Source organism: Fundulus heteroclitus, chromosome 18 (genome assembly GCF_011125445.2).
Source record: "Fundulus heteroclitus isolate FHET01 chromosome 18, MU-UCD_Fhet_4.1, whole genome shotgun sequence".
In the NCBI taxonomy this organism is placed as follows: domain Eukaryota; kingdom Metazoa; phylum Chordata; class Actinopteri; order Cyprinodontiformes; family Fundulidae; genus Fundulus; species Fundulus heteroclitus.
The window spans coordinates 11,295,090-11,321,922 of NC_046378.1; the positions used below are offsets into that span (position 1 = coordinate 11,295,090).

The following is a 26,833-nucleotide window of genomic DNA, read 5'->3' on the forward strand; positions in this document are numbered from 1 at the left end:
GGAAAAAAAAAAAAAACAGAAAGACATTTTTCACACAATTCAGGATACAAACATAGAGAGTGTTTTATGTATCAGCATAATTCTGTGGTATGGGAGCTGCACAGTCCAGGAGAGGAAGGACCTAGCACAGGTGGTAAGAACAGCGCAGGGGACTGAGGGATGGCGTCTGCAGGATCTAGAAGAAGGGGGCAGACGCATCTCCACTGATCCCACTCACCCAGGCAATGAGCTGTTTGCTCTTCTCCCATCAGGTAAACTCTTAAGAAGCCTCAAAGCCAAAACAAATAAGCTTAGAAACAGCTTCTTCCCTAGAGTTGTGAGGGCAATCGCCCCCTGATGGGAGACTGCAGTCCTACGCTTTTAAATCGCCCCACTTTTACTAGCCCGTCATACGTTACAATCACCTTAATGGTACTGCCTACTGCACACTATCATCTCTGAATATCTAAATACACATTTCTGTAAGCCTCAAATCATCGTTGTTCAATAAGCACCGTACTACCTCATTATCTGTTATCTGTGACTCTCCTGAACGCTAAACAAACCCCCACTGTAGCCCTTGTTCATTGCCTGCTTGTTTGTCAGTTCTTGCTTTCATTATGTGTAATGTGAACCGGAGTGGCCAAAGAGAAATTTCGCCGCGGTGACAATAAAATGCTTTTGACTTTTGACTTTGAAAACATGGGCCTCTACAGTTCCTGTTGGGCCTATCAGGCAAATTATTAATGAGAACCCACAGTGTGTTTCTGAAGAGGATCAAATTAATATGCGCATCTCTTTGTATTGCCCTTTAGTGCCCTATATCTGGGAGCAGATGGCAACAACCTGTAATTATGATAAAGCTTGTTACATATTCTGTGAGAACGGAAACATTTGATTTTGTTCTCATGGTGGCAAGAACAAGAACAAAGTAAATTTTGTCTCTGTTTATATGTTGTAAAAGCCCCTCCCACTGTAGTAAACATCACACCCTTTCTCACAACATCACAATGGCAGAAGAGGAGACCAAAATATTTGAAGCAGAGGAGGAAAAGCTTCCTTGTTGTCTTCTGCTATTGCTGAAGTAATGGGAAAAACAAGTGAATGCCACCAGAATACCACCAGAGTTCAACAGGGTGAATACGGTATCTTAGTTCGACAGATAAAAAGACATCCTTTCATCCTTCAGGATGTCTGGCAGTCCTTTTGATGGCCTTGTTCGTCAGATCACGTCGTACATTCAGCATTGCACCCACGCACAGCACACCGATCTCTGCCCAGGAGGGAGAAGTGATCACACTTGCTTCTCGTGGAGCATTTAACAGTTTAAAAAGGAAAATTTAGGTCAGCAAGGAGGTCAGTAAGATGTGCCTTAAACAATTTCCGTCCAGTGAGGAAATGTCCAGTTCAGATCTTGAACTGCAGATAATCTAAATTCAACCCAGGCTTATTAAAAAAACAATAAAACCTATAGTGAAGATAGGGTGCCCTGAAGCACATGAACTTCTCGTAAAGTAGAAATAGACTGAGCCAAAACAAACTTCTTTCATGTTCTTGCGGCCACAACAACAATAACACATTTCTCGGTTCTCATGAAGTATGTAGCAAGCTTGAGTCAGTCGGGGTAGTTTCACTGTGATTAGTTGTCTCCAAATGCGGCCAGATAAATTATTTAAATGTGGTGGATGCCTCTACAATCTATATGTAACACACTAGGGTTGGCAAGCCTGACGAGGGGTCTCCATAAGTCAAATCTGAAAGCTGACAAACTACTTCCTGTCTTACTTCAAAACAAGAGTCTACACCCTTCAGTGGTGTTGTCATATACACCCTAACCCTAGGCAGGGCTTCACCTCCCTTTGGCAAGAGTTTTGAAAATGGAATATTTCACTAGACAAAGACTAGGGCTGGGCGATATGACTCAATATGCAACTAAAAACAAGCTGTGAAACATGCTGGTGAAACAAGATGGCGGCCCTTCCATTGTAAACGATGAAAATATAACAAAAAGCTTACTGCTGGTGGTATTGCGCAATGAGCTAAGAACAGGCTTGACTTGTGTAACTTCAAACTAACTTAAAAACATAAGTAAATGAGTAAAAGTGTCTTGTATTATGGTTAAAACATTTCCTCTCTACAATATTCTGCAAGTTATTCTCTTCGTGGAAGCCCAATGAGTGCTTTGGCAAAATAAAATCTTGATTTTCCAGAAATTAAATCTTAAAAAATTGTAAATTCAAATTAATTGATTAAATTGATTTATTGCCAAAATTAGATCAGAGGCATCAGATTGAAATCATACAATTTAGATTAAATGTCTGTCTAAAACCACCTAGTCCATGAAGGAATAAGCCTGTAAAGATTTCACCAGAAGTTTACTCCTGTGCTTTTTTCTTTTCAGTGGTGTTGTTGCAGCCGTTTTAAAATGCATTTCCTCCTTTGTTTTAAGTTGATCTACTATTTAAAATCTCTTTATGATTCTTGTTCTCCAAGCAAGAGGCGTTGACAGAGGCAGTTTGTTTATGCGCTCTTTTTTTTCTGGAGTTTTCTATGGCCCACTTATACTTTTTTTATTCTTAATGTCCGTTGGGTAGGAGATGGGAACTCTTGGACTAAGCAAACTGCCAAGTCTCAAAATAAATACAGAGACAAAGATAAGAGGCCTATTTCATTTCACTGCCAAATTTCTCTCTTTCATTTTCTACCAGCCCACTGCTTTGGTTGTTATAGCTGAGCAGTGCACTTCAAGTGTTGCAGCGCTTTTGTCTGCTGGCGATTGAGAGAGGATCTTAAGATCTCAGTCAAACAGTTTGAGCTGAGTCCTCACGTTATTATCACATTAAATCACTTTGCTAGAAGGTGTTCTGTGGGACGTTTCCACCCAAAGGTGCCCGGTGGGACAGCATAAGCGGAGGACAGAGCCATCATTTGACATAATTAGAGGCTTTATTTGAACACCTTTCTCTCGCAAGTTCATTTGGAAAGCTACTCTCAAGCCGCCTGGCCCACAAAGGCAGACAGAAGTGCTATCTGGGTTGCCTGGGGACGCGGTGAGCACTTGCTACGACACGTGGACGCTTCCTGACGCTCGTAGGACCTGGAATCTGATCAGAATGACCGAGTTGGTTTCTGCCAATAAGTTCATCAATCCGCAAACAAACCGATCTCTTCTGGGTTTATAACTTTACTTAAAAATGTTCCTATGAAAATAATGTTTTCTTCTTTTAATCAACACCTTAGAATGCAGAAGAGCGTCATAAGACGTTACATGTTTTCATACATCGTTAAAATAAATAATAGTTGTGACAAGAATAATATTTGAGAGAAAAACACTCTGATTTTTTTTTTTGCTATAGTATTTTTAAATAGTTAAATCAATTGTTCATTTGCAAATGACTATGCAGGAACCTTTAACAGCCTGTTTGTTGTGATTATTTAATATTTATGATATTATGCAGAATTATACTATGCCAGAGAGAAGAGTCTGTACACAGCTCTGCAGATATGCATGATTTAAGAAATGTTTAAAACTCAATACATGATTACTATGTTGACATGTTATACCGTCTCTAGCATCCTCTCTAAGAGACTAGCATGATTAACGCAGCTAGCATTACTGCAGTAGCTTTGTATCTTCCCTGTAGAGCAAGTAGTCCTTTACTTTAACTGTGTTACTTTTCCACTCCGAATTGTGTTGCTGTCAGTTTAAGTAGCTGCTGGCGTGGTGCATTCAATGTTCTCTGTTCTTGATCCAGGACAGTTAGGTCTAATAATAGCTGATTCCAGTCAATAAGACAAAGTTTTTGTTCTAGCGATGCGAGAACAAATGCAAAAACTACTCTGCATCAGCTCTGCTTTTGCTGTTCGCTGCCAGGTTTTGTTGTTTGTTGGACTGGCTGGCTGTTTAGCACTCTGTGTGCTGCTCCGCTTTACAATGAGCAGCTACACCTGCCGTTCCCCGGATTACCTCCACCTGTTTTCTTGCCTTTATATATCTGCTTCTCAGATTGTCTTCAAGCCTTTGTGTGAGTTGCTGTCCAGCGGTCTTGTCTGCATTGCCTGTTTGTGGACCAAGTTTCCTGTTTTGGGAGTTTACAGGTCTGCCTTGCTCTCGCTGGACACCTCATTCGGCTCTCTGACTCTGGACACCACCTAGGACTGTTCTTTGATCTCGATTCCAGCCCAGCCTCTTCTGGATCTGTCTGCTGGTTTGCTGTCCGTCTTCTCAGTGCATGACTCCAGCCCTGACTGTCCCCTGCTTTACTCCAGACATTGTTCTGCCTGCACCTAGTTTTGTTGTTTTATCTTTCCCTGATGAACCTTCTAAGCGCAGCACTGTGTTTGGCTTGAATATTGGGTTCACAGTCTGGCGCATTACAAAAACATTGTCATCCCCTATGTTGCCGAAGCATCTGAGAGACTCAGAAGGATTATGACCAAACTCAACATCCCGTTGCATTTCAGACCGAAACTAACTCTCTGGCAGAAGTTTGGTTCATCCTCAGGGTAAAATTTCCAAACACAAACTCACAGTTCAGCGCATTGAGCAAGATCCAGAGCTCTGTATTGGAGAAACTAAACAGCCTCTCCACAGATGTAAGGCTCAACACAGGGAGCCAGATCCTCAGGACAAGACTCAGCTGTGCACCTACATCTCAGGATTATGGGACATCATTTTAAGTACCAAAATGTTCCTATTTTAGACAGACGGGGTTGTGGTTGGTCGAATGAAGACGCCGCGCTTGGCTCCTCTACTGCTCTCTTCTGTAACACTAACAACAGCACAACCAAGTCACTTAATAGCTTTTGTGCTGCGCTCCTTTTTTTCTCATTCATAAGATCAGGGACATTTCCAGGAAACAGCTTTTAACAGGGACATGTTGTCCAAAATGGGGACTGTCCTCTGAAAACAGGGATGTCTAGTCACCCTACACAGTGAGGCAGGCTAACAATGGCACTAATGATGCCTTCAGGGGAGGCCAATCTGCAGGAGAATTTAGATCTGCAGAACGGCACATATACAGCTAGACCTGTCACCATAACAAATGTTGCTGGACGATGAAACTTTCTAAAGATTATTACGACAAATCATATTATTATCATTTGGAGACCTTTTTAATAGAGTAAAAGTTGGTGTTGGAGTCGATCAGCACTACATTGAAGGGCTGTTTTAGAATTTTTTATTGAACTAGAGCTGCACTTTGTTCTTTCCTGTTTAAGATAAAAAAAAATATACACTTTGACCAAAGCTAACCTTAATAGCTATACACTGAAAAGACCCCTTAAAACATATCTTATTGTTTGTGAACACAGAAAATGGAGCATTTTCAATACTGCTTAAGCTATTGCTTAGCCACCTTAGAATTAGAACATAGAAAAATGAATATGTAGACCTGTCAAAACTGGACTAAATTACTGCACACAAATTTTTGATTCTTTTAAACACTGTGATTCGTGAATGCATTTTTATTTAAACAAAAAAAGGGATGTTCTTTATTTTGCTGAAAAATCCAGCAAAAATTTTGCATCATCTCATCTCCTGACCTCGATGTATTGTCACACCTCTGGTGGGAAGGGATAACAGTGAAAGCCTCGATTTGACTGACTGACTATAATGAAACATCGCTGAGACCATCACTCACTTCACACCTACTTAAGAGCTCGTGTCCCCCGGGTTGCTCAAAAGGTGGGTCAGCTTCAACTCTTCAATCTGTATCTGACCTTAATAATGAACCCTAAGGCCTGCAAAACACATTTAGATTCCAGCTTTAGAAGAAGACTTGGACTTTCAGAGCAAGGACGGAAAGAAAGAGCTGGCTCGAAATTTTTTTTTTCTTGAAACAGAAAAAGGAAAAGAAAAAGACTTCTGCAGTCCTAGTTCGAAATCATAAGAGATATACAGAGGGTTAGATGATTTGATACTCAATTCAAAACAAAAAACAGACCTGGTGACTTAAGAAACTGTGGACTCCAAACAAGCTTCCATAACGATTACATTTTTCATTACTTCCGCAACAATCTTGCTTTGATTTTTAGAATTATGCTGCAGAAGCAAAACAGTTAAAACAAGAAAACGTTACAGCTCATTAACAACTAGCAAAATTACAAAAATAACAAATAGCAGTGCATCAAATAATGAGTTTTGACACCACCATGAATAAACTGGACTCCTAACAGGTAAATTACGTACATCTATAAGTGACTGAAACATTTCCATACAGCACAATTACAGATTACATGGCCTCCTTTAAATTTATGGTTAAACTCAACACATTATTTATGATATCTAAGCTTCTTCATATATATCTGGGAGTATTGTAAAGTTCTCACATCTACTAAAATGTAAAAACCTCCTCTGAACAGGACGCATTACTGTGAAAACAAGTATTGAAACAAGAGAGAAACAGATTTGCTCTCTTTAGCTGCAGAGCTTGGTGAGTGAACCTAATTTCCGGTTGATCAGAGCGAACAGCCTCATTTATTTACTGGCTTGCTGGTTAGTTTAATGCCGCTTTCATCAATGAAGTGCATTCCCTGTGTTAAATCTCAAAATGAGGAAACTAGTCCACTGGGATTAGTGACACCCACTCTAAAGAGAGAAAGTCACCAATTTCTTGGCTCATTAAGTGGCCCAATAGACAAAAGTCAGAAAAAATAAACAATTGGGTGCCGGGTTGCAATTATCTCCTTCCTTTTCACCTTTTTGCTCTCTTTTGTTCAAGAACACCAGCAGCCCTGTTAAATATAAATATCTTCTTTTCCAGAAATGTTATGGTTTTCCTTTGTGGGCTGCAAAACTATTTAGCATATTGCTCTTTATTAAATGCACTTGTGAAATTGTAGGTTTTGTAGTTGCAAAGTAAAAATATCTCAAAATAATATTAGATTTACAAATGTAAATAAAATAACTTTGCCGGAGACGTTCTAACAGATCCGTTCTAAGAGGGGAAAAAAATACAAACCTGCTTTTTGCTTACACTCATAATTTTAGCAGAAGTTCCCCTCATCTCATCCGTGAAAGGAGAGAAAACATGTAAATGTGTTTCTCACAGGGTTGGCAGGCATGTGCACTGAGCTGAGGCAGCCTGACAGTAGCAGCAGTCATGAACATTGCAAACAGTGAAGCGGTTACATTACTTGTTAAATGTCTGGAATAAGATGTGAGGGGATGTGTGTCGCTGACTTTCTGGTGTGCAGAACATTTAAAACACTGTAACATTTGACAACTGGCTTTCAGACTCAGGAGAAAATAACTTTTTTTTTTTTTTTCTGTCACGGCTTGCTGTTTATTTTTACTTGTTTATTTTCACTTCACTTTCGTGGTCTAATTCACTATTTAAAATTATGCATCTTCAGCTGGGTTCAGTGTTTAACTTTGCACATGTTAACGACAGAAGGCCAAATTCACACAGTCATGCAATTTGCTATATTCCCTGCACGCGGTTTGCACACGTAATCTGCTTAATTTCTGCACTACATACTATGAATATTTGCACTAAATACATGCAGGTACAGATATTCCCATAAAGTGTACCAAATGTGAGCAACTTGCATGAGTTTATGGCATCGGGGCGCGATGCCATAAACGACCCAATTATAAATTATCTCTTCGGCACCACACACATTTTTTTTTGGAAAGGGAAATTATTTCCTGGCAGAGAGCTCCAGGTCAACAAAACCTGACTCTTTCAGGAATGAAGGAAGTTTAACACTCCCAAGCCAATAAGTGTTTTTTTTTTATATATTTTTTTAGTTTTTCAATTTACTGTTTAGCAGTGAGTGACGGATTTTAGAAAAAAATTGTATTTTTAGATTCAATTTAAGTGATTATTTTGATTAGAGAAAATATTTTCACTTTCCACTTCAATCCTCCCTCGTTACTAAATTACTACCAGTTTTTAACCTGTGTGACACAAACAGCTCTGATCTTTAGGAATTCAAACTCTATTTGCGCCGACTGTAAGTTAAATAAATGTAGATAAATATGTACAGGCATTCCCATGTGGAGCTTTCATAATGTGGGCGAAACTGTCAGTGCAAAGACACTGTTTGATCAGTAAGGCTCATTTTAAGCCAAGTAAAAATGTCCTTGTTCAAATAAAATTCCTGCGCTTCACCTTGGAGACTTCTGGCATTGCACTGCTACTGGATACATTTCCTACTAAAACTAATTAAGAAAGACGCTTCCATAATTCAACAGAGGGATTTCTGTTTTTTTTTTCTATCCTAAGAATGTTTTGGCATTGAAAAAAGTTCCAACAAAACAGCAGAATGTGGTCATAGTGAGGGTAAAAAATAGACTGAAAGCAAAACGTTTGGCAACAACCATGGGAACACCTACATTCCCTCTATTTAAAGCATCGAGGCCATTATCTATTAACATTTTTGGAGATAAAAGGGCCCCTTACCAAACTCCAGTATTTGCTTTGGATATAATCTTTGTATTTCTTCAGGTAACAAACGTAGCTTCTTATCCAAATTTGTTTCCATTCGTTTTTCTTGCTCTTTTCATTTCTCTAGATGTGTCCAGAGCTTAAAATCCAACCGTCGGCATCTTCATCGTGCGCACATAAAATGTAGCATGCATGTAAATGGTGATCTTTTAAAGGTTAACGGGTTGGTTACTCTGTGTTTAGATGTCATGTTTCAGACATTTTCGTATAGGTTTGCGTCTCAATCCAATTTTTATTGCTCTGTTTATGGCATTTTAATGACTGCAAATGCTACTTTGTAGAACCACACACAATGTCTGCAAAGCAGCATTTAATAATTCTCACTCTTTCATGGCACACTTCAAAAATGCATTGTGACTGAACCCTTCCACGTCAGATTGTCATAGGAAAATCTTGCTGTAATAGTTCTGAATTATTCATACTAGAGACATTTTGCTGTAAATTATACAGTTTATCGTTCTGTGTGAGAATTTGATTGTTTCTAAATGATACTTTTCCTGCTGACTTTTTTTTCTCCCGTTATCCACATAAATCTCTTTGCTCTAATTACCGTGCATAAAGTCTGTCTTTCCGCCTGTAGATTTCGTGGCAATTACTGACCTCGGTGCCACACTGCATGAGTTAGAAGCCACCCACTTTCTCCTTATTTTTGACTAGATGTACTGGCTTCCGAACAAAAGAAAGAAAACCCAAAAAATCTGCAGCGAGGAGTTATTGACCCAGCACTGATTTGGCAATGCTTCAGTATGCCCTGTAGTCCTCATGACAGTATGCTTTATGTAACTGCCAGTGGAGCTCATACAGATGAGTGGTCTGTAACACACACACACACACACACACACACACACACACACACACACACACACACACACACACACACACACACACACATCTCTTGTAGTAAAGAGCATACAGTATACACACACTCCCACTGGCTGCACAGTAAGGATGGGGGGGTGGGGGGGGGGGGTACTGAGAGGAGGAGAGGGAGGTCAGACAATCAACAGAGAGACGGTGTGCTGTGGTCCAGGCTTTCAGCAGAGCAGAGTCATCTGAACATAACCTTGAAGATGATCTTTGTGGATCATGTGAACATGTTACTGTCATGGAAACAAGGCGAGCCATCCAAACTCTTCCCACCAAGGCTGCCGTGTTCAGTCCGTGTCAGGGTTTAGCTTTGCACCTGTAAAACACAGAGGGGCGAGTTTAGACAGCTATGCAGTCTACCTCTGCTTTTGCAGGTTTTGTCTCTGCGCTGCATTTTGAAGCAGATCGCACGAAAAGTCATAAAGATCCGAACATTCCTGAGAGGTCCAGGAAATCTGCATATCTATCAGGGTTTGTGTGTGTGTGTGTGTCTCTGTGCGTGTTTTGTTCTGTTTTGTTTTGTTTAAGATGATGTTGTGAGTCAGTTTTGCATATATATTCACATCTATCATTTAAAAAACAGATTCATCTGTTGAATTTGTGTTATCATTTTTAAATCACATCTTCAGTTTTAACAGAGAAGCGTTTTTCAAAAATCAAGGCAAAGTTTATTAGCAACACTGTTGGTAATATTTCGGTGTACTCGGTTTATTTTACAGTATTTTTTTTTTTTTTTACCTCTTCTAATGTAATTTCTTGTCATCAGAAGTTGTCAGTGTTCACTGTTGCCGGGCAGATTTTCAGCAAAAGCCTGTTTTCACTCCAGGCTACGCAGCTAGGCCGTAGACTGTTTATCTATTGTAGATGCTGTTTAAGCTGTATGAGTCTTCTGCAGTTCTCCACATGACAGCCAATAAGCACATTTGTTAAAATGAAGATGAATTTGCTTCATTAAACTCTGAACTCTCTTCACAAGCTGCAGGATCACATCAGTAAAAAAAAAATGCAGCATAAACACATCAGGGCTCCACATTTTTCTGGATCTGTTTTATTTAAATCTAATAAAGATCAAATTTGACCCCATTTTAGGGTTTGGGGGAGTTGCACACACATTAATCCCCTCCATCCGAGTAGCAGGGGGTTTAATGAGTTTCTTTCCTACCAATTCCCATGCACAAAAGTTGGGTGGAAAAAACGTCAAAATGAATTCGGGCTCAGATTTAAGAGAATAAAGACACGCTTTCCGCTGAATGAAGGGAGACGGATATTTGGGTGGATTCTCAAAGAAAATCTCGTCCTTTAAATTAATACGTATTTACATTTCTCTGATGTGCAAAGGGCCTCACAGTGAATACACGCTGAATCAAGGGTTTCATTGCTCTGCTTGTTTTGGAGGAGTATGTGTTTGTGTGACTTTTTTTTTTTATCTCTGCTTAATGTATGTCAGTTTGTAGCTTCTCCTCATGGTGTTCCAGCTGAAAGCCTAGAGGAGTCCGATCTGAGGCGGCCACTGGCAGCGTGCTACAGTGGTCATTTCTAAAGGCACACAAACTTATCTTGTGTAGCTGTGAGTCTGTTAGTGACTAAAAGGAGCTCCAGCTACTTTCTCTCTGTTTTCCATATTCTCCTTTTTCAGATTCCTCATCCCCTTGCATCTCCTCCAGTACACTAGGTACTGTAGAGGTTAACTCTATAGCTGTACTGACACGTTCTCTGGTGTGAACATGTATTTGTTTATCTGCACAGTGAGGATATAGTCCCTTAACCCCTCGGTAATCGATCCACTGTTATTGCAACTCACTTGGCTCAGCTCCATAGCTAGTCGGGCCGCTCTCCTCTCCATTCTGGGAGGGGGGGGGGTGATAGCGCCTCATCACCTCTGTGCTGAGCAGAGCATTCTCCCTATAAACCAAAGGACCTCAGGGCACACCTTGAATTTAAGACAAATTACAACTCGTTTAACCCTCGCTCCTTCTGAATGCAACATAATTATCATGGCCGAACAAAGCTACATCTACAGTAACATCATCTCGGAGGAGATTAAAAGGTGTAATAGAGTGTCAAATGCTCACACCTACCAATTTACGGCTCGTTACGCATTTGCTGCTGTATGATTTAAGAAGTTAACAAGCAAGCGGCTTAGGAAAACCCTAAAAGCACAAACTGATTGGCTTCTTGGGAACCTTTTACGATGTTTCCAGGTTGGGGCAGAGACATCAGCTGTTAGCATGCGAACCTTTGTGATGTTATTTAATTTATGTTAACCAGTATGATATCTTTCTGGAAACTTGATTGCAGGTCTTTTGTGAAATTTTACTTTAGACATTCAGTCTTTATACTGACCTGTGTAAATAAAGGTTACAAATGAATCGGCTTGTTTACAGATTGTTAGCTATGGGTTGCGGCTGGGTCGCAGTTCATACTAGGCCTGGTTCTGTCGTAGCTTTCCTCTTCCTAAAAGGGAGTCGTTCCTTTCCCCTGTTGCCACACATCTGGTCAATACGGTGGATTTTAGCAAAGTTAACAAGGTCATTCAATCAAGTGTCCACCGTGGCAACTTGCTTACTCAGGAGAAGGGAGTGGAGCAAATTCAAGGACTCGCTGGGCTTCCATCGAGGGATCGTTTTTTTTTTTTTTTTTTTACCAAAAGGATTTATAAAGTGAATTTGCATTTGCATTGCATTAGACTGCTTCCACACAGCAGGAGGTGGGCGTTGCACCGAGCCAAGCGGCACGCGGCATACTGCTCACCGCTAAGCATGCCGGCCTCCATCTTTTAAAATCCAGCGTTAGGTCATTTAACTGCAGGGGTTTTAAGTAAAACATACATGAACGTATAATGTTGAGTCTTGATATTGATAAGTATATTTCAATTTATTTGGAATATCAAAACGTTCTTGCTTATATCGTTCACCTGTCTGAATCGATTTGATAGGTTTTCTTTTCTATTATTTTAACCCACACTATTTTGTTAAACGCACACATTCAAATGTACATCACAACTTGGCAAAATCAACAAACAACTTGGGAGAGACAAAGATGACTCAGTTACAGCGGTCCTGCGTTGAGGAGTGGGTCAACGGTTCAGCAAGTAAGTTGTAAGAAGCCTGGGGAAGAATACCCGAAACATTTGGTCTATGTCACGCATCCAGTTTAAAATGCAGTCTCGCCAAATATTAAGTTAAATATTTGCAAACCTCTTACTCTGAGGTTAAAGCAGTTCAGTAAATCCCATCACTCATTACTCTGGCAATGGCTTTGCATCCTTTCACATGCCGTATGTAAACATCTGGTTTTGAATGTGTGTAAAACGTTAATTTAAGTTGCCGATGCCTGCAAATCCTACTGTAGGCCAACCAGAATGCTTCCATAAATATAACTAAACAACTATCCAGCCCCTTGCAATTAATCTTGCTCAACAAAGCTGCAACGTTACATCAACATCAAAGGTCTACGGGCGAACATGAATGCAAATGAGCCGCAGGGCCGCATTCTTGCAGTTACTGCTGATGCAGTGCAGCAAGGTTGGATTGGTCGTGCGCGTTGCTCACTCAGCTTGTGCCACAGCAGGTTTTTTTTTTTTTAGGAAACACATCGGTGCTTTGTGAAGGAGCAGCTCCCGTAGCCTCCGCAGTTCATTTCATGGACATTAGAGACGGCTGCTGGAAAGACCGCTGCTGTCTTTTAACTCGGATTAGTGGTTGGAAAAACAATACGAAGGCTGATGGCTGTCGGGGGGGAAGGCTTAGTTGAGTTACTGTAAAATGACACGGCACACAGAAATGCGATAAGTTGTCCCCCTTCTGAGTATACCTGACAAAAGTATAAAGAGCTATCCGGTTTCATTCTCATGAGCATAACAAGTAAACATCATTTGCGGCGTTTGCACGCGCGTACAGCATTTCACGCAGTTTGAGTGACGAGTCTTCAGAAACTCTGAGGCGCATCAAAGAGCTGCCCCAATTTAGATGCTTCTTCTCAGAAGAGGCGCGTGTGTTGTGCTCTGAGCTAACAAGCAATGCTTCGTACGCTCTCGTCACACACACGCCCCTCCACACACGCGGCATCAAAGCGCAGCTCGCACTGTTTGAAATTCATTGAAAAGCATTGGATTAATAATGCAGAGAGAAAAGCTCCCGCAAAAGAAGACACATAGCACGATGCCTTCCCCGACTCCTCCGCCGTTAAAGAATGCAAAACCCTTCTGACGCGACTAAATTGGAAAACCTTTGAACAAGGAAGTGAATAGCTGGGAGAGGGTTGTGATGAAAGTTACAGGAGCTGAATCCCCCAGGAGGTAGACAGATACACACTAGCTAAATGAAACCGTTCCCTGTCTTTCTTTCCCTGTTCTTGTTCCTGCTGCCTCCTCCTGGGTTTCTTCGAAGCACATTATAAGAAATAATAAAAGAGGTTTAATAGAATTAAGTACAATATTGCACAGTGGAGTTTTTTTCTTCGTCTGACCAGCTGGTGAGCATAAAAAAAGGGACAAAAAAAGATACCGGGATGGCGTGGTATGTAGGACAGATGGAGTCGGTCAGATGGCACTGTATTCTAAAGATGTATGCTCATTCAATTTCTTGGAGAATTTGTCTTAGTACGTGATGTTTTTTTTTAATGCATGGGGTTTGCAAATGTATGTAAGGAATGATCTGATTACCCCTTTAACTTTTCTTTGTAAGCAACTTTAGGGGATTTTGCCGGGATTTAATCTGTCTGTTTTCAGAAAAACATTTTCAAAATCTGATAAGTTTTTATGCTGATACAGCCAATCAAAATCCAGTGAAACTGAAGCCACATAGCAAATAAACAGAGTAATTTAATTATAGTATAAATCCAGCCGCTCTGTTCTCAGAGGTTTGGTCTGGACTGCAGCAACAATCAGGTCTGCAGAGAGGATCATCAGGGCTGACTTTCGCTCTGTCCGGGCGCTTGTACAGGTCTAGGCTCAGGAAAAGGGCTGCTAACATCGGTGCAGACACAACACAAATAAACTCTTTGGACTTTTACCTTCAGATCTGCGCTACAGAGCACTATTTACAAAAAAACCAGCACAGAGACGGTTTCCTCCCCCAGGCTGTCTCTCCGATGAACACTTAACAGATCAATACCATGAAAATGTGCACCAATCCAACCATGTTGCTCACTTTTGTAAAGACACAGTGTACGTACATGTTTTTATATAAAAAATATTGTTTTCCTTTTTATACATTCATATATAAAATGTTCTCACTGAGAGCAAAGTGCCACCAAAGTCAAATTCCTTATTTGTTTAAATCTGATTTTGACTCTAAACTAAAACTGAACACAGTTTAGTACCCCTCTAGGGTTTGTTAAAAGACATTACAGGCCGTATCTCACCACCATGTATACCTTCTGTCAGTCCCTTGTGTATTTTTGGCTACAGAGTAAGATTGTAATACTTGTTAAACAGTGCATTGGCTTTGAACCACGTATGGAAACACCCGAACACTTGCTTCCGGTTGTCGAAGGGGGCAGCATGAGGAAAAGACAGCTCCAGAGGTGTACAGGGCAGCGTCATGGCTTCCTTTGATAAATATGGAGAATCACAGCCAGAATACCATGGGATTTTCATGGAGACCTGGCACAATGCAGATAATGTTAATACTGTTATCAAGACACATGAGGGGGTAAAACTATACACATATGACACACAACAACCAGAGGATTGAGCTGACTGAGCAGCCAAGGGGACTCTGTGGAGGACCCAGATTGATATAACGTGAGTCATTGGTTGCAATTTTAATTATGTTAAATTATCATTTTTGTTGGTGTTGTAGACTTCCTAATGTGGCTTTATGTTATGGGACATCATTACAATTAAAATAGTCAACTTACGATAAGTTTCTGTTTTGTTAGATGTTAGAAATGTAATTAAGTTTAATAATTTGTGATGAATCCACAATTTTTTTTATTCAGATAAGATAAGATAAGATAGTCTTTATTGATCTCACATTGGAGAAATTCACTTTAATTTAATACAGGTGGCACAATAAACTGTTAAAATATAATGAGTCTTTTAAAATTTAGTATATTGTAAATAAAATAAAATAAATAAATAGCCCTTCATGTTATGGAAAGATCCACTTGATGTGGGAAATGGTTGCTTATCAATTAATCGTTAGTCAATCGATAAGATCAATCAACAACAACATTTAAAGTTGTTGTCTTCTTTGCTTCAGGTCATAACTGGTCATTAATTTTTTTTGACTAAGGCCTTAACTCTGGGATTTCAGAGTGTATTAACATGTTTTAAAACAATAACATATTTGAACACTAAGATGGACTTTGACTCTCCTTTATGGTCACACCTAATGTAGATTGCAGTGATCAAGATCACGCGGTCCTTGGAGAGTCCTCAGGGACGTTGTGATGAGGACAAAGGAAGATGTGGGTTGATCAAAGTTACATAGTTGTAATCAAAATCATCACTTTAATATTCAACAATAGAATTTCAATGTCATGATTTCCAACATTCTTGCAGTCGTACTTGAAAGTTGACAAGTATAAAACAGAGCAGTTTTGACCTCTCTCTTGTCTTTTTTCACCTTCTGTTAAGTCTAAATGTATCTTGCATGCACAGCCTCATTTAAACACACACGTCGTAGAAAATACAACTTCACTTTAAACATTTTAAATTATATATTTGGGCTTCTTCTAACTTCTTTTTTAAACATCTCACTTATACAAAAAATAGTCAGCTATATTTTTCCCTGTCTCACTAACTGTATCTATACTGAAGAGAGCCTGGTAGCACTCAGGTAAGCCGTATTGACTTGCCGATAAGATCTTTTTCTACCCAATAATCAAAGCAGAGGTCTGGTATCATTTCTGTAATGTCTGGTACAAATCACACTGTTACCACAATTGTCCCGTTTGTTTCGATGACTAAATGATAATAAAATGATTGTGCTCTGTCTCAGATATGTCTAACAATCATTTTTGAGAAGGATCACATTAGTTCAAGCTAACTCTCCCTACAAACTTTTTTTTCTTATATATTTCTTTCCCCCCACCAGACCAGATAATGTAGTCACAGCGTTAATTCTGGTCATTCATCTTCCCACCGCAGCCGTTTTTTACTCTACATCTTAACTGCAGAGGGTTGTATTGATCCTGCTCTGCTGTCCTCAGCCTCCTCCTCAGCAGACAGCTCCCACCCAGGCTGTGTGTATGAAACTGAAGCTAAAAATGATATACCAGCTGGCAATAAAACATGTTCATGATGAAGGGACTCAGATAATTCTGTATTACTTTTAAAGGCACGTGTAATTTTTCAGGCACAATTATAGCCTAGCAGAAATCCTACTCCACTGATTGCACGGAGAGTCTGCTTCCATAGACAGCAGTCTGCATCGTTAAGATGTAATCAGTCTGTTCAATGTTATTTGAAATATTCAGTTCAATTGAATGTGATTTATATAGCGCCGATTCACAACACATTTAATCTCAGGGCACTTTACAAAGTCGATTCAATCAAATCATGCAGACAGATTGATTAAAAGGTTTTCTAAGGAAGCCAAGCAGATTGCACGGAGTCATTGACTTGCAGCATTCACTCGTCCTGAAAGAGCGTCTGGCCACAGTGGACAGTCGTCTGCATTGTGTCGTTAACTTTGCAGCAAACCCCTTTAAACCGAGCATTCATGTAGCGACAGCATGTATACTTTTTTTTAAGTCACATTGCTATTAACAGTTTTATTTCTATAGGGGAACAACAGCTCTCACCTCAAGAGATTCATTAACGCGTTAGTGCACGTAAATCTGGATTCACGCTTTAATTTTTTAAAGATATAGATGATGCTGAAAAATAGTCAACTTTGAGTCTTCTTCCCCCAGTACAGCAGTCCACATCAAAAAGAGTTACCATGGCTTCATCCGAAAACCATTCCTTGACCTTTCATGGGGTCAACAGTAAGCACTCTTTCATGGGTAGGAAAGGACAGCTGTGCTGATTTGAGACAGCTTTTAACTCTGACGTCATTACGTGAGGGAAACGCATGTTGATGATGTGAGTCAAATCCGGGCCTACAGTCTTCCGAAAATGAACTACAAGGTGGGCGCTCTCTTCCCTCCCTTTGTTAATTTCCCTAAGGTGGGCTTTGCTTATACGTCATGTCACGCAAATGATTGTGGGGTTCTTTATAGCTCCTTAGTGCCAGTAAGGGACATTGTGGGTTTCCTATGCTAAGCCTTGAGAGGAAGCATGCAGGCTCCTTTTCCTACCTCCTTCCTTACTGATTCCACTTATCATGGCGACTACCGATGCACTTCCGCTTTGGCTAAAGGATCCTTACCCAAAATATATTTTCCAGTGCAGCCCATGCCTTGCTACAGCTTATATATGGTATGGTGAGTTCACCACTTTGTCAGTGTGAGTCCAATTTAAAACGGGATGAATATTTAACTTAGAGACATGCACTTCATATACTCAAATCTCAGATAGGGCAGCAGCAAGATAGTATGTCTGGTATTCAAGTACTCTGTTGGATAATTCCTCAGTTTATTGAGTCAACAGATAAATGCATGTTTTCTTTAACACGTGTGCCACCGCCTTCACCACCACCCTTTCTTCATTAGAACTAACATGCATGGGCATACCATTAAGTTTGGTAATCTTGAAAAATCTTTATACATTTCTTCCTGTTTTAGCGTACTGAAAAGCTTAGTTGAGATCTTTTTTTCAGATTTTCTTCTATTTAAGGAACATGACAATCTTTTCCTTCTTCTAGGTGTTTAATCTTCCCAGCTTGATGCATAGTTTTAAAGTATGGTGTTGTGCGACATACTGAATATCAGTTTGCAACAACTTGCATCTTACTTTTATACAGACAGGCTGCTCTTGAAAATAAGACCTTGAATCTGACATGTGTAAATAAAGGTTTTGAATGAATTAATACAATGTTATATTTGAAAACTAAACAAGGAAAGAAAAACCTGAAACCCAGTGTTTGTCCCGTCTACATGGAACAGTGATCATCTCAAACATTTTATCTGTGTTCTTTATCTAAAATTTAAATTAGGTGGTTGAATGGTAGAAAGTTATACGAAATTATAAGAAATCATCTAAATGAGATTTTGCCTCATTGACTTAGCAATTGTCTTAGTGAGTGAAGTGTTTAGTCACAACTGTTTAACGTAGAAACAGAACTACAACAACTGAATTTTTAGTAGTAAACCTATAAAGGCCAGGTTTTCCACACAATAGCATTCTTTATTACTGAAGAAAACAATTATTGAAATAAATTATTCTTAATATTTTGTCTCTGTTGCTGTTCCTTTTAAACCTAATTGCATTAGGGTAAGTTTTTAATAACTAATGGAAATTTATTGATCTCACAATGGAGAAATTAACTTCTGCATTTAACCCATCCCCTTGGGGAGCAGTGGGCTGCCACTGTGCAGTGACTGGGGAGCAATCGGGGGTTAAGGGTGTTGCTCAGGGACCCAGAATGGCAGCTTGTGGGAGTTGAACTCAGAACCTCTGGTACCGAAGCACTGTGCTCTAACCACTAGGCCACCACTCCCCACAAATTGATATCATTATATCAATTTCTTCTCTCTGCTGTATATTAAAAGGAGAACAGTGAAAAGTAGCTTAAACTGCTCTCAGTGGCTGGTACTCCTTGTACTCTTCTGTAAATAACTCTATAATGCTTTTATTTTTTTTACGACTTTTGTGCTGATGGTACCTTCCTAAATCCAAAAGACGTGAATGGATGTATCCAGTACTTTACTGCTATACAACTATATGTAAATGTTTATATATAAGCATTTTTAAAACAAATTGTCAAAGAAAAATGTTCACCAGAGAGAAACCTTCTCTATATATTAGTTGTCAGATTGTACATATTTCACCATTCCAGCTTTCTTGCGCTTAATGTATCATCATTTTAAATACGCAGTCACCAAAATAACGTTGCACACTTTTGAAAAGAAATGGGCGCTGCATAGATTTACACAGCTGGTCTGTGTTGTTATTTCTCTGGAGATCAGCTTCGCATTTGCAGTTTAATAAACGAAAAGCGAAAAGCGAGAGAGCTTGTAACGCGGGTAATGTGCTGGGGTAAATAAATGGCAGCCGAACAATGGAAGTTGACATTTAGATAAATGTTGCAGATTTAGAGGATAAACATATAATGATCATATCTAGTAACAGTGAACATGTACAATTATACAGCATCACAAATGTATATTTGTTGAGGAAGCGAGTACACACTATAGCTGTCTATGTCCTTCAGGTTTTCCTGTGCATAACCAGCAATCCATTTTACACCCCATTATCTTATGATGGAGAATTTAATGAGCGTAATCAATATCTCATGACCATGTTGCAGCGGGCCTTTATAAACAGTATAAATCCTAACACACACAAAGTCATAATCACACAGATTACTGTTTTTTTTGGCCTACGCCCAACTTTTTGCCACATCTTAACCTCTTATGAAAACATTCATATATTGCATTCATATATGTGTGTTGCATAAAACACCCCAGAAAATCCATAATACAGTGAAATGTTTAGTATTAAAAGCATAACAGGTGCTGCTCACAATGCTGCTTTGTGGCAGTTCAGAAGTAATCAGGTCATATGCTTTGTTTGTGTCAGTGCTCTTATGAGTTTGGTAGTGTCACTGTGCCAGCTCATGGCAAGAGGCGATACCTCTGGTTCTGTGTCACTCCCGGTTACTGTATAGCAATTAGTATTTATGCCTTTTTACTGTCAAGCTACCCTGAGCCTGCCGGGCCTCCTGTCCCCAGGCAGCATGGTACAAACCAAGAACCCTGTCGGCTTAGACAGTCCCCGAAGGGACGGCGACTCGGTCTCTGGTAGATGTCAGAACAATGATGAGGATAAAGCCTAATTACTACAAGTCAATGAGCCATGGCACGTCAGCCCAAGGTTTCGATAAAAGCTTAGTATACCCATCAACCTATTCCAAATATGCCTTTCATTTCAATCACTTAGACTTAGACTACTTTATTGTCATTTTGTATGTACAGAGTGCGTACTGAACAAAATTTCGTTGGATACAGTTTACGGCAGTGTAATGAGATTGCAGTTGGAATAAGATAACGTTACAATATAAAGTGCAGCAGTGATCAGAATGTAACACTGCAGGAGAAAAATTGTGTGCAAAACAGTGTGCAGAAGAATGTTCAACCATGTTTATGATGCAAAAATAATGGTGCAAAAGGCATCAGTATGAAAAGCTTCGGTGCGGTGCAAGATAATATGGTGCAAAAATACAGTAAATGTAAAACGTAATGATGTAATAGGTAACAACGTCCCAGGAAAATGACACCCAGGCATCATCTTTCTGTATATTCTGTACATGTTATACTGCATTATAAACAGTTTGAGCATCAGATATCCCAGACTGTGAGATTTTTCTTTGGACATGTCAAACTTTTCTGCAGCAGGGTGACTCTTCACTCACAATGTATGCTCCGCATTTGCACCGCCGCTACTGAATCGACTACTGCAACTAAAACATTAAGCAATAACCCCGTATTATTATTTCATTTCATACATTAGACTTATGCTTTTTTGATGCTTTACTCCCATCGGCATGCAGGATGCTGGGAATCTACTGAAGCTACTTTCTGAGTAGGTCCCCTGATACTTTTCTGACCACTTTTGAGGTACTCATAAGGTATTGCAATTTAATTGACTAAATGATCAGGTAATGCTTTAATATGACAAAAAAAGAATAACCAAGACTATAACTTAACGTAATGCAGAACATGGTCCCCATATGCATCTATTACGTAGAACGGAAGTACATCAACAGTGTTATATTTCAAACACACGACAGGACACCATGTCACAAAATTGCCTTCATTAGACCCATGTAAGCTGTTTTTTTTAATTAATAAAACAGCATCACAACAGCTTTAGGAAATACATTCAGAGTTTTTTCCAAGATATTATGGATAGAACTGCCGTTGTAACCCATTTTTCTCGTTTTATGTTGCAGAGACAAGGATCCGGGCCAGCTGCTGGCAACAACAAGACCTCTGGAGGAAAAGGTAAAAGAAAGGGTCACAAGAAAAACCTGTTTGATTCTTTTTTTTTTCCTTTAGCAACCAAAAGTAAACAGTCGTATGTCTTATGTCAGTGGAGACAAGCAAAGAGGAGAACCAAAGTGGCAGTAGGTAGACCGGGGTTGATTACGCGTCACAGCTTATATAAATGATGCGAGCTTTAAAAGACTCGTGACAAATGAGTGACAGTAATAGGGGCTGAAGTACACGCCGCCCTACCTCAGGACGTTCTGTCAGATCCAGTCACTGGACGTGACTTTGAGGTGTCGCGTGATTTTTAATTGCATCTGAGAACATACGTTAAACACAGTGATCAAATTCGCAGATGAAACGGTTGCTAATAGATGACGGTTGTATGAACATGTTATAACCTCACTTGAAATAAAATTGTCTACAGTACAAAAGGAGACATTTCCCTTTCAGGAGTTTTAACTCCCTGTCCTGATCCAAGGCTTTTGCCCATAATTAGGCCCAGTCCGACACTACAATAAAACCGTTGTCTTACATTAGCATTGTGATTGTGTAGCACTAGAATCACTCATGCAGTGGCTGCAGAAGCTAGCTTCTCTTACCCATGCCTGCCGACAGCCACAGAAACTGTATTTTTTCCAACTGTATTCCAGCATTGGCTAGTAGCATTACAGGATATTATTCACTGTACCTTTTCCTAGTTTTTGCCTTGGCTTCCAAATTTGTAGCGACACACCTTGATTTGTTTGTTTCGTACTCATTATCAGCTATATGTGATTCCATCAAATTCTTGCAACAATGCAGAAACTGAACTTGGGGCGGATAGGTGTAAAATAATTGTTATTATTATTATAATCACAGAAGCATTAATTCCAGACCTTTCCCAATGCAGCAGCATAAAAACAATCCTCCATGCCTCTTGTCATGACAACAGATACAATTAGGTGACTACTCATACACAACGTACCTGCTCCCCAGCGCCATCTAAGGAAGCGGCTAGAAGTGGCTCCGACAATCTGATCTAAATTTTAAAGCTGAGACTGGAAACACCAGGCGACAAAGTTCTATCGGCCATCAACTTCTCTGATCGCATCTCTCTGATGATTGCCTTGGCTCCCTCCAGAGATAGACAGCCAGTGTCAGTTTGGTCCTGGGGGAAATAAAGATCTGCTCCATGTGCCAAGTGCGCTGCAAATCATGTTTATTCTGGAGCCTCTGTCATTAAACCTATCACAGCAAAGCAAATAAAGGCTTCAACGAGAAATGTAATACCCTCTCCGCTTTCACATCCCTTAAATCTTGACAGTAATTTGATGGGCCGTCCTGACTCAGCATTGCTTCATAGTTCTAGATGGATGCAAGTAGAACAGTTGCAGAACTAGGGTGTCGGGGCCACATGTGGGTAATATTGGGTCAGGTATATATATATAAGATATTGGAAACCTACTAGACAGAACAATTGTAAGTTCACAAGAAAAAAATGTGCTAACAAATTAAATCAGCAGATTGTTTTTGGTATATACGTGTGTTCAAATGAACCTACTGACAAAATAATCCTAAAAGGTAATGCTTGAAAGATCTGTTGTCAAACCAGACCTACATTTTAGGATCCACCACAGCTCAGCAAAACTCCTGAAATTGTGCTAAGGCTTTTGTTTCTCGTGTGTTCCCATCTGGCCTAACACCGTTAGGTTGTTTTAAATGTACTAAAACTGATCTGAAACTAAAGATGACTCATGATTTAGTCCATATTTCATGTTTTAACTAAAAATAAATGTATGAGGACTGCATGAGATGTTGAATTTTGTATTTTGATTTATTTTTTGTGGCAAGTAACCTGAAAGAATCCAAACGAGTGTAGAGGACAATATTCCTTGAATTTACCGTATCTGTTTATTTCCCTTCCCCTCCTTAATTTTTCAGTAAGTAGCCAATAAAGCGGTTCACTAATACTAATTCTAGTATATTGCTATTTAAAAAACAATACTGTTCTGTAAGGTTCTAAACTTCCAGTGGATATTTCTGTTTTAATATTTTTATCAATAAAATAGCAGCAGTTTTGTTGGCTAAAATAATGCAACACAAAGTTACAAAAAAATTGGGCATCACTGAATAAAAGATGACAAATCTGCGTAGACATTTTCTGCAACTAACCATGTTTGAGACAATGTAATCCATTTTAAGAGTCACCACGCCGCTACATTTTCACCAACAGCAATTAAATGGATCCACATAATCATCAGAAGTTCAGACGCTGGGATGCAGGAGACCAATTTTTTCCAGACTGCAACATGTAGGTCTTTATTTTTTGTAGAGAGAAGTGCGTACTCTGCAGGACACTCACATAAACGGGAAATATTTCTCCGTGGTGTGACCTTGAAAATTAATTTGTAGCCGGTAGAACGTGCTTTCCCAGAGACACACAAAGCACACTCTGAAAGTGAGGGAGGTGGGAAAAACTCGGCTATTGACGTTCGCCCACTCTGCATCCCTGGCCACCGAGCACAACACGGCCTTCAGAGAAAAGCTCTCTCTTGCTCAAGGACGATTACAAACGAATGTGTCCATATTCATAGGAATTTCTTTTTTTTTTTTTTGAACTAGGAAAATACAAGTGCATTCAGCCGTGCTTCTCTGTGATGCAGCAAAGCTCTTTTACCCGATTTCAGCAGGAACACGGCGTCTTGATGAAGCAGCGAGGAGAACTGCTTGTTGTAGGAAAATAATTTAACAAGTACAAATGTGAAGCAACTTTGATGGAATTGGAAGAAAGCTTTTGTGTACTTTGCTGCTTTTGTTCACCCGACGGCAAAATACAAAACTTACAAGACAACCCAAAACAAAACCAGGCAACAGTAGATCCTTGTGTCCTTGTGCATAATCTCACCAGAATCACATCTTTGGTCAAATGCTGTTTGGAAGCTAAATTATGAATTAGTCTAAATGCTCCAACTGCAGGATCATTTATAACAGTCTAACAGTTTCATACATTTATTTAGATAATTTCATCATTTGGTTTCAAACTTGATTCAATTCTTATGACTTATAAACAAGATGGCACTACGGATGGCAGCTTTGGCCCTTCAGTCTTCTGTTTTTTCCTCTCTGACACCAATCAGTGATCACTTTCACTAGAGAGGAACTCCCAAACATCCAACAGTCCTCTCTAGGCGTTTTATCTAACTTTGCATCAATCCTAATTTCACTGAGATCTTGGTTGGCAGCGCAGTTTGGGCGTTACTTGAGACGTATGCCAGGAAATATGCACTCTGCACTCTGCACTCACTTGCCTTCAATCCACCTTGCAAATATCTGCTCCAAGGCTAACAAAGTGGATAAAGTCCTGCTTCTCAACTCCAACGACTCAGACCTCCACGGATATGGCTCGTGGAAAAAATCCTGGACTCCCAATGTAAGGCTTCCAGCTGTGTCGAATGGACTGCAGTGTGGAGCTCTCGGGGAGAAAGAGAGGAGAGTTGGTGACCTGACATCAGAGTGATACATAAGATATGTAGTCGTCAATTGGAGTCATTAGCCCCATTTACACTACCCTTTTTTAACCTATCCATGCCGAGCTCAGACCGAACTTGGATCAGTTAACCAAGCCGAGCTTGGTTCTTACGACCATTTACACATCACGCTATTTCGGTTCCCGGCCTCCTTGTGACGATCTGCGGTACTACTGCTCTCTAGGATTGAAGAAGGGAATCAAGCAAATAGAAATGCCAGCGCCCATAACATTCAGGAAGTTATGTTTGGTTATCTTATTTGGTGATATTTCATTGTTTGCGGCGAGTCAGGCAAAGAAGGCAACTATTGGTAAATTTAGTTGACAGAGTCGGCTTTTGGGAAGTGGATAAGACAAACGAACGTCTAATCAGGATTTACAGACGCAGGAAATAATGACTGACCTTGAGGTCCATCACACTGCTAAGCAGAATCATCACTGGAAACCGTGTGGCACGGTAGGGAAGCTAGTATTATTATGAATGTCTAAAACCGCAAAATTAGCTTCTACTGCGGTTTCACCCACCAACTTGTCTACAACACATTTTGACACAAAGCTCCTTATTCACCAGCCACTCTCCCTGCCTCAGACCCATTACCTGGATTTTGAATGGGAGTAACTTTTCCATTAGTACCAATTCGGGATATTTCGTTTTGATACGTGTGTCTTTTTAGGCCTTTCCATAGTTAACGGTGACACTGAACCATTACTAATTTTAGTATCTGCTTTGATGTGGTTCCAAGTGCAGCAAGTTGGCCTGAAGATGCCATGTTAGTAGACTGTCGGTGTCTGTTAGACTGAGGGCTGGAGTCACTGTTTGCATAACAAGAGAGACTCCAGAAGTAGAATCCAACCCACCGTATTTAAAATTAGATACAATAGCGACAGAAGCACCCAAATCAGTACTGCGGTCCAATCTACAGGTGCTCAAAATTTCATTTCAAACATTTTGTCACATTCTTTTTTCTGTCTCACAGTGGCACGGTTGTAATGTAACACCACCTGCTTCAAATAAAATCAAGCAGACCGGTATCGGAAAATCATATCAAAGTGTCACTCTGGAAAAGGTCTGGAAATGGGCTCTTTCAAAGTCAAAAGACCAGGAATGCTCCAGGACCAGATGACGTCGCCCCCCCCTTACCTGAGAGCTTACGCTAACCAATTGGCCCCGTCTTCCCTCGGCTCTTCAACAAGTCTCTGGAACTGGAAAGGTTCACTTGTGCCTCTTTACCGTTATCTTTTATACAAGGCCTACAGAAGATGTGGCCTTGCAGATGATTATGAAGCTGAAGAGACTTTTTGATTGCCTTAGTTCCTGAAAGCTAACAACTGTATGAGACAACACAACAGCAACTTAAGAGCTACTTTCTTGTGCATTTGAAACTTGGATCACTTCTTAAGGCAGATGCCACAGCTGTTTGACAAATTTTCTGTTACAAGCAGCATTCACGTGTCATATATCAATTAAGTGTTAGAGTAATCACAACAGCGGCTTAATTATCATAAAAGCAACTCATTAAAAGCATTACTTCATCTTATGCTATACTATGCCGATCTTCCACCTACTTCGACAGGATGCTGGAAACCCAAAATGAAACTGCAGAGTTTCCTTTTTTTCTCATTATTCATTATCACAACCCTTGAATGCTCTTGCATTACTTTAAAAAAATGACACATTGACAGGATAATGTATGCCATCCTCACACAGGAGAACATTTTAAATTTCCCACCAGAGATTATAATGAACATGCACGACTGAGAATTGGAAGGCATCAGAACCACCTTTAAAGACAAGACAGGACTTAATATATCCCCTTCATCTCCTCACGTTTAGACCCACATAACATGTTTTTTTTTTATATGTCAGCATGCATGGCAAGATTGGAAACAGTGTGACGGCAGCTTTAATTGATATTTAGTTTCGAACATAATTACAGTGTCAAACTAAAAGCTTCATTTCTAGTCTCATAGTAATAACTTCTTT

At 39.9% G+C, this 26,833-nt stretch overlaps 1 protein-coding gene across 1 annotated transcript in view; it reads left to right on the forward strand.

The window, feature by feature from the left end:
- pcp4b (Purkinje cell protein 4b) overlaps window positions 1-26,833 on the forward strand; it is a 48,103-nt gene that overhangs the window by 14,712 nt on the left and 6,558 nt on the right. Inside the window, exon 2 of the mRNA XM_012874791.3 lies at window positions 21,305-21,356. Coding sequence (XP_012730245.1) covers window positions 21,305-21,356 — 52 coding nt within the window. The remainder of the gene's footprint in view (window positions 1-21,304; window positions 21,357-26,833) is intronic.